A 13294-nucleotide genomic window follows, 5' to 3' on the forward strand; every position below is an offset into this window, starting at 1 on the left:
GTGTATTAATGTAAATATATGGTGCATTAGATGCTTTTATGGAGCTTTATTTTTAATTTCACCAGCAATTCAAATGATCTGTTTTTATGACAATCATCAAAATCTCAAAAGTTTAAAGCTATTGAGCTACCAGTAATTATTATGCTACTGATATAAAAATGGGCATGCTGTATTTTCTCATATAAAGAAACAATTTGAAGGGTTAAGAGCATGCCAATGAAGACTTCTTAAAATAAGGACCACCCTAATGCACATGTGCATATGTAGTGTAGAAATGTACCGGACAATAAGCTAAAAAGAAAAATCAAGGTTTTAGAAATGCTATTTTTTTTATAATTAATGGGCAAATATATATGGTTTCCTGTGAGATGCGTCACGTGATTCTGACCCACATATCCATATTTAACACATGACCTAAAACACTTGGCCTAAAAAGGATATTCAAGCTTTTATTTCCAGTAGGGTTAAGTACAACGGGCTCTTCAAAGGCCTTCCAAAAATACCACCATTCAAATTGTACAAAATGCAGTGATGATGGCAAAGAGGGTTTTCACAGAAAAACCCAGATCCAACATACTGTACCATAAACATGGGTGTAGGTTTAGGTGGGGACGCTACATAGGGCCTACATTTCATGCTTACATACCTGAGTTTTTCTTTACATTGAACATTGAAATGAAGTGATATTGGTCACATTTACCATTATGGCATACTGATTCATAAATTGTTAATTCACCTTAATTAAAAATAATTACATTCACATTCTTCTTAAAGTGACAGGAACTCAATTAGACATACACACCACAAATGTGATGGCATTAATGTAGCCATTAATGTAGCCTAATACTTGAAAAATCAATATGATGTATTAAAATTACTAAATATGTTTATAGCTATTAGTAATTATGCATATCATAAACACACTATTATTAACACCATATATACATTTAAGATTTCCAAAATATGAAATGGAAACCTATGACATAATAAGCCATAATTTTTAAAGTCTGGGATTGCCACTTATGTGAATGATCACACAATAGTCAATATTACTCATGGCATGAAGGTGGTGGGGTCCCCCAAATCAGATCAAATTTGAAAAAAACCCTAAAATATCGAATAAAAGTATAGAAATGGAAAAATAATTTATATACTGTATATCACCAGAAAACATAAAATTTAAATAATAGGCTATACAACAAAAAGTAGAAGGTAACCATTGCAGCATGTCTGACAATTCGCTCAAGCCAACGTGGTTATGTAAAAATGAGCAAATCAATTGGAGGCCAGAGCAGGGAGGGACTCACTTATGGGATAGATATATCTGATCTGTTTTTTGTGAAAACACTCTTTGGCATCATCACTGTATTTTGTATACTGAATTGCGTGAATATTGTGAATAGTGGTCTGTTTTGGAAGGCCTGTAAAGAGCCCATTATACTCAATCCTACTGGAAATAAAAGCATGAATATTTTTTTAACTGATATAATTATCCGTAGAGCGAAGCACACAGAGAGCAGTCACCATCGGCTAGGCTGTACTTCAGCTTTTCTCTTTTCCATCACCGGAACTACATGTCCCAAAATGCACAGAGAACAACTGGAGCAGAGACAGAAGAGAATTAATTCAGGAAATGCATGGCCTGCACCAACCTTAATGTCTGCAGGTTGCAGAGGGGACTAGATAGTCCCTTAGAGAGAACGTCAACTCCAGAATCCTCCAGGTCATTTTCACCCAAGTCCAGCTTTATGAGGGAGTTTGTTGACTGCAGAACTGAAGCCACAACCTCACAGGAATTATGTGTGATTTTACAATTGGCAAGTCTGCAAAAGAGTATGACAATATTATATGACAAAAATAAATGAAAGGTGTTTGGATACTAAATGTAAAAAAGGGTATCACCGATGTTTAGGTCTGTAGTTTGCTGTGGGAATTACAATCTGATAGACAGAAGCTGAACTCAAAAATGTTACACATGTTCTTTCATGTTGACAAAAAACACATGTGCTGATACCGCCTTCTGTAGGGGTTGGTCTGGTGACCCTAAAGTAATCTAACCAGATCAAATAAGACACGGGCTGTCTCAGATGGCATACTTCTGTACTTGTAATACATAATTTGAGTGTGTGAGTGCCTGCTAGTCCCTGGGTGGTACTCTCATAACGGCTGAATGTGGAATGGTGGACACTTTTTGCCCTAAACAGACACCATCTTGGCTACCTAGCTGAAGTGGAGGGAGCGTTTTCTAACTTGTGATAATCACGGTTGAGGAATCTGGAGCAGCATGATGAAAAACAGATGGACGCAAGTTATAACACAAACTGTTCATGTTTTGCCCTCAACAGAAACCATCTTATTTACAACCCAATTGTCAACATTTTCATTGTCAACATTTAATATGTCTCATGTTCTTTTTGCAGCTAAATATGCTTTAAGAAATTTCAATATTATCACATTCTTCTTTTATGTCTGTTTATTTATTTATTTCTGACTGTTCCTGACCAATGAGAGGAAACAGATACAGAGGGAGGGGCGGGACTTGTGAGTGAAGACTTAATCTGCGATGCAACTACACTACGGGATACACAGTAGGCTGGACCACTAGCCTCCTCAGTCAGATGCATAACAGTGGACTCATTTTGTTTGTTAAAGGTTTTCTGTGCTGAAAAGAAAGCGTTTACAGGTTTTAAGTTTCAACATTTTAGTAGCCTGTTCAGCAAATGCAGCCTGTCTGTCATTAGGTTTTCTTGCAATGATAGTGTAGTCAATGCAAGCAACTTATGGAATACAATTTGATTGAAAATATGAGGCTAAAAGGATAAAAAATTATCAAGTTATTTTGAATATTGATAAGGTTATTGTCCTGGTCCTGGGAATTTTTGTGACTTTGAAACTGTATTCTTTAAAACTCCACCGGTGTGAGTGATTATTAGCAAGGTAAATGACTGCAGGTTAATACTGTGATCTTAAGTTACTGTGGCAGGGTATTTGGAGGTACAGTGAAGGCCTTTTCTTTTGTGATTATTATTTTACACATCTTTTTTGTTGTTTTGTTTATTAGTTTCTATTTTCATTTTCTATTCAACGAAGGGTGAAGTGTAAATAAATTATTTAGTTAACCAGTGGGAGTGGGAATTTATAGGTAGGTTCACATTCACATTCACTGAGACCTACACAATACTGACACAACCAGCTATTTAGCCTGCCCCCTAAATAGACTTAAAACAATGCTAAATTGTTAATATTCTTTATGGGTATAATTTTGCCCATTACATTTGCATTTTACACAAAGTCCCAACTGTTTCTGATTTGGGGTTGTAAAAATCGCTGTTTCTCAAAGTCAATCCTTGGCCCCAGCTGTGGCGCAACTGGCTGGGGCACCTGCACTGCACGCCAGCGACCCAGGTTTGATTCCCGCCCCGTGGTGCTTTCCGGATCCCACCCCCGCTCTCTTTCTTGCGAGTTGGGTGCTAGAGAGACACCTTCCCAGTACCCTCCCCAGCATGCAATGGAAGTATATTCACAGATAAATGAATGACAAAAGTCTATAAAACACAACTATTCATACATATGCATTTATGATGAACATGCACAATAGCTTGATATAAATGCCTGAGCAAATATATGATGACATTAACAAAACACATCAGAAATCGTATTTAGCCTATAAGACGTACTGCTTCTTTGCATCTTCTTTCCATCTCCCTCTCCCTTTTTTCTAAAATTACATCGCCAGAGAATTTCTAATCATCCATACGCAAAGGATTGTGGGTTATTTCTTCACGCTGAGGATCCATCGATGCACCCTCCAAAATCCTCAGAAATTCTCGGAACGAAGGACTCAGTACTTGATAGAATTTTAAAGCATCCTTGACTTTGGAACAGTGCTTGACGAGATTCCATGACGTAACATCCTTGAAAAAGTGGCTTTGAAGGACCCATCCTTGACTTTGAGAAACAGGACAAGTCTCTTTGTTCTTATTGTTTGTTTTTATAGAAGAATGAAGCACACAAAGAAGCAGTCACCATCAGCTAGTCTACTTCAGCTTGTCTCTTTCCTCCCCACAATTGATTTAGGTCTCTTCAGAGTGTAGTAAGCTATGCATCCTGTTTTGGTGGTAACACATTATCTTTTGTTACATTACTACATTTAACAATTCTACTTGTTACTGTGGTTTGCAGTTATGAGTAAAGTGATCATAACTTCTGAACCGAGGGTGGTAAATTGATTCTGTTTTGTTTTCTCTGAGGAGAAAACTCTACTCATACTCTACAATAGACATTAGGTGAAAAGTAAGATTCATCTTGACAAACTAATATTTTCATGTTTTTTTGAGGTTGAATTTTGAAGGTAGGCTATTGTTTAAACACAATGCGTGTTACACTCAAACTTATTATAAAAACTAAAAGCACTCCGAGAGCACAGACCTCCGCCAAGCGCCTGATCTGGATCATTCCCAAATTGTAATACTTTCTTCCTTGGGTCATTTCAGACCTCTCCTGAAAAGCATCAAAATCTATCCATAACTTTTTGAGTTATCTTGCTAACAGACAAACAAAGAAAACCCTGATGAAAACATAATCACCTTGATGGAGGTAATTATATATACCATAATAACGGGCTAGTTCTCCTGATTCAAATGATGTGTGCATTTTATCTCTACCATGGAAAGCCATTTTGTGTCACAAGGGTATCAAGTCTGAAAAAATTGACTGTTCCGTACAGTCAATTTCAACAGGGACTTTTCTGACTGAAGAGCAGATGCTAGGACCTCACAGGAATCCTCTTTGAGATAACAACCAACCAATCTGCAGTAACATAACAGATGTGGCAGATTGATTATTGCTAATGGTTTAAATTGAACAATAAATTACATCACCAGTATTAAGTAGTGATTTTGTTGCTCTATAGTTTTTTTATAATTCAGATTCAAATGCATGACATACAGTAACTGCTATTCTTACTCACCGTGCTTTCCTACAAGACTGTAATACTATAAGCAGTCTCTCACGACCCTCACTTGATGTCTTGTACTTAGCCAGGTCAAACTCATCAAGTGTTTCCTCTGATAACAGAAGCATGTAGGCCAGTTGTGAACATTGGGTAGGAGAGAGCCGTTCTCCAGAGTCTATGTACCGCTGAATCTCCTGATAAAGGGTGTTCTCCTTCATCTCCGATAAACAGAGGATCAGATTCATGCATCTTTCAGGGACTTGTTTGTCTTCACTCAGAATTCCTTTGATGTACTCCACTGTTTCCTTGCGGCTGTCTGAGCTTCTCTCTATGTGTGCCAGAAGGCCTTGTAGGAGTTTCTGGTTGGACTCAAGTGAGATGCCTAAGAGGAAGCGAAGGAAAAGGTCCAAATGTCCATCTTTGCTCTGCATGGATTTATCTATAGCAGTTCTTAAAAACTCAACCATGGAAAGGCTTGAAGGGGCTGTCAAGGCAGATTCTTGTGAGGTAAATTTTGTCAGGGCTTCTGTGTTCTTAGTCACAAAGGAATGAAACACAAACAATGCAGCCAGAAACTCCTGAATGCTCAAATGCACAAAGCAATAGACTTTATGTTGATCGAGAACATCCTCACTCATGAAGAACTCAGAGCACATACCAGAGTACAATATCATGTCTTCTTCATTGATGTCACATTCCCTCAAGCTGTCTTCATTAAACAAGATATCACCCTTCAGCAGTTCTTCATATGCTAGTTTGGATAATTTCAAAATAGGCTCTTTGTTGGACTTCAGGCGTTTTTTATCATCTCGTTCAAAGCTTTTGTCATATTTTTGGCCCTTCATACGTGTCTCGGTGAGCAGGAAATAGATATAGATCTCAGTTAGTGTTTGAGGATAGTCACTTGTACTGGTAAGATTGATCATTTTCAGAAGCACAGTGGCTAAGATCCAGCAGAAGACAGGGATGTGGCACATGATGTAGAGAGTCTTAGACCTTTTAATGTGGGCGATGGCTGTGTCCGCTTTTGCTGGATTCTCAATCCTCTTCTTGAAGTAGTCATCCTTCTGTTGGTCATTGAATCCTTGTACCTCTGTCCACCTGTCTATGTATTCAGTAGGGATCTGTTTGACAGCTGCTGGTCGGGAGGTTATCCAAATAAGCGCATTAGGCAATAGATTACCTGTGATGAGGTTGGTTATCAACATATCCACTGATGCAGTCTCCAAGCAACCATGCATGTCTTGTTCTACATTCAGGGAAAGTTTGCTCTCATCCAGACCATCAAAGATGAACATGATCTTCAACTCTCTGAACATTTTGGGACATATGACCTCTTCATCCAGTTCCTGATGAAAGTCAAGGAGGAGTTTGAGGAGAGTGCATGACTTATATTGTTTCAAGTTTAACTGGCGGAATGGAAGTGCAAATATGAAATCAACATCCTGATGGGACCTTCCTTCTGCCCAGTCCAGAATGGACTTTTGCACACATACAGATTTTCCGATGCCAGCAATGCCTGTGGTCATTACAGTTCGGATTTTCTCATCTTCCAGTGAACACTTAAAGATGTCGCTACAGTTGATTTTTAATTTCTTTGCCTCTTGGGAGTTTGACAGCGTTTCAATCCTGCGAACCTCATGTTGAGTGTTGACTCCTTCACTCTCTCCCTCAGTGATGTAGAGCTCCGTGTAGATCTTACTCAGGAGTGTTTTGTTCCTTCCCTTCTCGGTACACTCATCAATCTTACCAAACTTCTCTTTCATCCACTTTTTGTGTTTTTCTTTGACTTCCTGTAGAATTGCATCTGCCGAAAATAAGCATACGTTTCACACATACGTTTTTGTACGACTTGTACATTTTCTGTATAAATAACCTATGTCCATAATGATGATTAATTGCTATATTTAAAGCATATACATAACTAGTGCATCATAATTATGCCGTACATATTTCATTAGTGTGTCATGAAAAAGTCTAACCATCTTCCTTATTTGAGTCTTGAACAATTGCTCCCTCATACAAAAAGTGAAAATAAAAGTTTCATAAAAAATCATTAAAGTGCACTCAGTGATAAGTGCACAAACATGCAGTACAGCTGTGGAATGTATTAAAGTCTTACCATCTTGCTTTCCTGTCGCTGCAGCATCCCTGGAGAAACATGGCAAAAAGACAATGCAAATTCATTATAGAAACATTTCAATAAATCACTTATACTGTATATGTGTACAACAGGATATTCATAAAAGTATTGGAGAAATACCTTTGTCTGTGCGTGTGTGAGCATGCATGTGTGTGTGTGCGTTTTGGGCCGGTCTGAATATCGTGAGCTTTAATGCTTTGATGTAGCATATTGTTTCTGAAGTTCATTTGCTGTGCCCTTGTGGCACTTGAGCAGTTTCCCAAATATTAACAAAGTAGCACAAACTGTTCGGAAGTCACAACCAAGTCTATATTTGCAATAATTTAGGGGAGTAAATGAGCGGCCCCTCCTCCAGTGGCACGAGTGGCACAGCCCTCACAAACTCTCATGTGTGCAGGGGGGACGTCACGTGTAGTAGGCCTAGGAGTATGATGACATTGAGTACAGAGATCTCATGCAGTATTTTATGGACTGGTGCCTGAGGATCCATCTCCAACTCAATACGGCCCAGACCAAAGAACTGGTGGTGGATTTCTGTAGGAAAGGTCATCCCCCATCAGCATCAGTGAGCATTCAGGGAAATGAGATGGTGAGGGTGACACCTGGATGTTCACCTGAAGAGTAAGCTGGACTGCACCCTACAAAAAGGGCATGAGCAGGGTGTATCTGCTGAGGCAACTCGGATCTTTTGGGGTTTAGTGGGCGCTTTTGAGAACATTTTACAACTCAGTGGTGGCATCAGCCATTTTCTATGCGGTAGTATGTTGGGGGAGCGGTATCTCGACTGCCGACAGGATGAAACTGAACAAACTTATTAAGAGGGCTAGTGCTGTTCTGGGATGTCAGCTTGACCCAAGAGATAGTGGGAGAGAGCGGTGGTGTCACGGGGTAGCTTTCACACCAGGGAAAACGGGGGGCGGACTGTTCCCCTTACGTGAATTGAACTGTTTCCTGTTATAACACTGAGTGCTGTGCTGTGATAACTGTTCAAACAGAGTAACTGTCTTTATTGTGTGTGGTGAACTGAAAAGCTCCTCCAAATAACAGTCTACTTGAACTTCTAATTTTCAGGTAAAGTGTCCCACTCATGACCTGTGTGTGTGTGTGTGTGTGTGTGTGTGTGTGTGTGTGTGTGTGTGTGTGTGTGTGTGAGTGAAAGAAAGAGAGAGTTGTGTATATCTACCTCTCTCCTAGTTGGTCTGGAAGGTTGAGGTTCATCTTCCTCAGGATGGTCCGAGTCATTTTCATTGAGCCTTCCTCCCCATAGGCCTCCTTCATCTTAGAGGCAACGTCTGTAGCGTCACATTTCTCCAGCCTTCCTTTGGGGATGGGCTTAAACTCCTCCAAGGTTCTCTCAGACAGGTGCATCTTGAACCGCTTCAGCTCTGCCTCCTCCAACTCATCCAGAGTTCTGAAGAGCAGGTCCAGAATGTTCTCAGCCATGGTGCTCACCTGTCATACAACAAATACAGATAGTTTAGTCTTTGAGAGAAACAGTCTAGGAAGTTTACCAAGGTGCTCATTTAGTCTTTATCACTATTGTAGTTCTAAGGAAAACTTTGTAAAAACAGCATGTAAAAACAACCTAGGGTCTATTTTTGGATTAGGCTATAATAAGGGTAGAAGAGAGAAGGGTATAATAAGGGTAGAAGAGTCCTTGAGGCTGAGCTGCATTCAAAGTCGAAGCACTATGTGTGTGCTTCTTGACAACCAGTCTGCTATATGTCACTGAAGAACTACATTGCAGAATGCAGGGGTGTAGTGGCCACCTCTCATTTGAGCTCAAACTGCTGCATAGTGTCTCTCTGCGTGGGCCTTGACCACCCAATTAAATACAAAATCCTCGCATTACCCGTAAATATGCGTATCTTTTGAACTAAGCGTCATGGAGCACTGAAAGTGGACATGTAGTAGAAATTTTGGATTACTAACAAATATTATGTTTTAGAAGTGAATACTAATTAACATTTATTACATAGAGGTGATTTAACATTACATTTTCATATATTATTTGTATGCTTTTCTATACATTCAATACTGTGCATCAACTTTTCTTTGTCTGTCGTTTGCTCTCTCCATGTCATGACTTTCTAATAAAGGTCATGCGACCCCCTTTTGTCACGAGCTAAGGGTATTCTGCCTGAGGCAGTAATATTAGGAAGACCCTGACAGAGAACATGCTACAAACAGAGAATGCTGAGGGATGTATATGTATTGTATAGACCTATTATCTTACTTACTTGGAGTGCCCACATGACTTGCGTATGGTGTGTGGATCACATGCTATGTCCAAGAAGTGTTCATGTATTGTTGTATTTTTGCATGTATGTGGAGTTTTGGGAAAGACCATTGTACCCATGTGATTTCTATTACCACAATGTAACTAACCATGTATAAGATGGGCCTTGCCCTAGAGATCTTCGAACAGTGTTATCAGAGCTATGATGTGGCTAGTGACCTGTTCCCGGTATCGTTAATAAACCTGCAGTGTTTTCTCACACCTGAGTGTGCCTGGAATTTTTGACCACATTTTGGTGACAGCGGTGGGATACCTAACTTCGAGACACAGTGGTGAAACCTGGACGGCGAAGGACCCAAAACAGCTGTACGGGAGATCTATTTTTGATCTTGGGACAAGACCGTGGAAAAAAAGGCAACGACGCCCGCGGGACCCATCCTTGCCAGAGGGGATCATCCTGTGCCTTGGATACGGTACTGCCGTGCTCCGTGGTCACGGGCACCTAGGTGGTGAGTGTAGAGATTTTTTCTCTACCTTTCAGTAGTTAAAAAATAGGCTTGTGTTGTGTGTGAACCGGGGTGCCACCGAAGCAACTTGCTCTGCTTGTAGGAAGGCAGAAAGGTTGGCTTGTGAGCACAGCCGAAGAGCAATCGATAAAGGATCTGCTAAGAAAAGCAATCAGAAGGATTGGCTTAAGCGCTTGATACGGGGATTGGATCGCTTGAAAATTGCTGCTGTACACTGATATTTTTGCTCTGTGTTAGGCGTAAGGTCATTGGCTAATAAAAATATAAAGGGACACTGCCATGGGGATTAGTAATAGTAAAACTGTTAAATTGCCCAAAGGTATACATAATCCTGGATGTTTAAAAGACATGTATAAGAAATATGGACCTGAATGTGTGGATGAAAGTTTATTGAATAAGTGGAATAGATGGACTGAAGGGAAATTTCCTTTAGATGGTACATTAAGTTTGGATAGGTTAACTGAATGTAGGGCTATGATGGATAGAAAGGCTAGGCCTTTTAAGCATGATTTGTTTGTAAAGTGGGAAAGAGAAGCGAGGGAAAGAGATGAGAAGAGAAAGCAAGTTATGGAACAGAGAAAAGTAATGGAACATCAAAAGCAAGTTCAGAGAGAGAGAGAGGGTTTGTGCGGAGCTATGGACATTTCAGCTGAAGTCTATGTGCAGACAAGTAACACTGACTCTCCAGCCCCTGTAATCCGTAAACCTCCCCACTATGATGACACATGGGCCCCAGTTTATCCACCTCTTCCGCCTCCCCCACCACCACCTCTTCCACATCCACAACCACCACCACCTCTTCCACATCCACCACCACTTCTCCAAGAACTCCCTGCACCACAACTGGCTGAGGCTGCTCCTGCCCTTAGGCAACCACCAGTAGCACAACAACCACCAACACCTATCAGACATCCAAGAGACACTAGAGGAACAGGAGTGGAAAGGCTAGGCTATGCAGGAAGGGGACTGCAGGTAGTTAGACGAGTGTTACGTCTTGATGATGATGTTGAAGAAGAAATGTTTCACTTGGCTAGCCCTGATCTCCCTGGCGAGAACTTCTATCTAGCTAGTCCTGACCTCCCTTCTCATGTGTTTCAAGCTCCGATTATCCAAATGCCTGGTCAAGGAGGAAATTTGATTGATGTTGTTAGACCTTGGCTCCCTGATGAAATGAAGTCTGTAGCTGCAGCTCTACCTAAGCCTGAGGAAGGCATAGAGGCATTCATAGAAGCAATATTGCGCATGGACAGAATTTATAAACCCACCACGGCTGAAATGGCGGCTGTGTTAGCCCGAAAGTGTGCCCCACATTGGTTGCAATTGAGAGAAAGACTGCCTGATATTGACCGTATTGCCCCTGCTGTTGCAGCAGACAACAATGTTAATCCTCCTATAGTGGCTGTGGCATCAGGAGAGGACAGATATCAGCAAGCTTTGATTGCCGTGTTTGCTGAATTGCGTGCTTGTTATACAGCTACTGAAGATTGGACTAAAATGGCCATTTCTCAGCTAACAACAGAGACTGCTAGAGAATTCTTGGGAAGAGTTGCTACGGCTGTTAATAAACATGGGGGAGGTAATACTAACCCCCAACAGAGAATGGCTTTGGTCAGACAGTATTTCATTCTTGGAGGAAAGAAAGAAGTCATTGATTATGTAAAGAATCATCTTGTGACGTGGAGTATGGCTGCTCCAAATGAACTGTTGCAGTATGCTGAAAATTATGAACGGCTTAGAGAAAAGATTGAAACTAGAAAACAGGATGCTCTTCAAGATGCTGCTCTCAGTTTCTATCAGAAAAGTGTGGAAAGAAGTGAAAATGAGGCCAGAGGTCGACAGCGTTTTCGGGGACGTGGGGGAAGGGGAGCAGGATTTAGGTGGACTGAGAGAAGCGGTTGTTGGAATTGTGGAGACGTTGAGCACATTGCAAGAGATTGTCCGAAGTCGGGTGATTGGAGACAAGACTGGGGTCGATCACCACAGCGACGCCCTCAGGGTCCTGTCTGGACACAGCGTGGAAATTCTGAATAGGACAGGGAGGACTCTGAACGAGGGGCTCCGGGACCCCTTACCAACACTTCTGTATCACCCTTGGAACTTTATCCCCAACTGACTTTGAATGCTGCCGCACAACCTAAACTGATTCTCTCTCTGAATGGTATTGATGTATCCTTTTTAGTTGATACAGGAGCGGATGTTAGTACACTTGGAATGAATGATAGTTGTACGTTTTTGACATCCAAAAGTAAAAGAGTTATATATGTCACAGGAGCTTCAGGCCAATCAGTGGCAGAACCAGTTTCTACCCCTTTAGTGGTTCAATATGAACATCAGACAGTAGAACATTCCTTTCTTCTAAGCAGTGTTTGCCCTGAAAATTTACTAGGCCGAGATCTAATGTGTAAATTAAATCTGACACTTTTTCTTTCTCCTCAAGGAGTAGGTTTAGAAGGCCCTGTTTATCTTTATTGTCAGAAAATCAACCCCACATGGATAGGATATGAGTGTAAAGACATTGGTTTAGCATTAAAACCTCCGATCTCGGTTCTAGGAAGACTAGAGACCCCCGAGCAATATCATTGTACAATAGCATGTTTTCAAGGCTCTACAGATCAGCCGTCTGTGAACGCGTGGTACCAGATAGGAAATAGTATTGAGACTATTGATGTGGCCGGCATTTTGACTTCTAAAATCTACTCTGCAGCAGTAGTAGACCTGTCTTCAGGTCTGAAACCTTTGTTTGCAAACCCAAATTCTTATCCACATGTTGCATTAGAAAAAGCCCAAGGAAATTGGATTGATTTAGGGCCATTTGTGAAAGCGTGTGTAAGTGCTAAAGATTGGACAGTGGTCGAAGAGACCCCAAATTTGTTTTATTCACCCTCACAAGAGGCATATTTTTTCCAACAATGGTGTTCTTTGAAAGTCACCCCTGTGCAGAAAGAGCTCTCTGCATGTTCAACACCCTCATTAACCCAACCAGATGAATGGAGGGTTCTCTCTGTAAAAGAGAAAGCAGATCTGTTAGCCGCTGTTCCAGATAATCTCTGGGCAGCCGATAGTTATGACTTTGGTACTCTATCTACTGCTCAACCCTTGAAAATATGTGCAAAAACATTGCGTTATCCGTCGAAAGCTCAATATCCGTTGTCGAAAGAGGCTGAGCAGGGGATAGAGCCTGTCTTCAAATCATTGTTAGACAGAGGAGCTATTGTGCGTTGCAGTTCCTCCCCAGTTAATACACCAATTTTGCCCGTTAAAAAGTCTGATGGCACTTGGAGGTTTGTGCAAGATTTACGACTTGTTAACGACGCTATTCACCCTAGGCACCCTATTGTGCCAAATCCTTGCACCATCCTCTCTAGTCTGCCATCCACTGCGACGTTTTATTCAGTAATTGATATAAAAAATGCGTTTTTTACGATCAGAGT

General features: G+C 40.9%; 1 protein-coding gene across 2 annotated transcripts in view; it reads right to left on the reverse strand.

Annotated features, from left to right (window-relative positions):
- Positions 1–13294, reverse strand: part of LOC134099068 (NACHT, LRR and PYD domains-containing protein 12-like) — a 59866-nt gene that overhangs the window by 19413 nt on the left and 27159 nt on the right. For both annotated transcript variants that reach the window (XM_062551813.1, XM_062551904.1), the window contains exons 16-19: positions 8281–8549; positions 7077–7105; positions 4970–6761; positions 1653–1823 (exon numbers count right to left, since the gene is read on the reverse strand). In XM_062551813.1, the coding sequence (XP_062407797.1) occupies positions 1653–1823; positions 4970–6761; positions 7077–7105; positions 8281–8540 (2252 nt within the window). In that variant the 5' untranslated portion in view covers positions 8541–8549. The remainder of the gene's footprint in view (positions 1–1652; positions 1824–4969; positions 6762–7076; positions 7106–8280; positions 8550–13294) is intronic.

This window comes from Sardina pilchardus, chromosome 1, assembly GCF_963854185.1.
Source record: "Sardina pilchardus chromosome 1, fSarPil1.1, whole genome shotgun sequence".
Classification (NCBI taxonomy): domain Eukaryota; kingdom Metazoa; phylum Chordata; class Actinopteri; order Clupeiformes; family Clupeidae; genus Sardina; species Sardina pilchardus.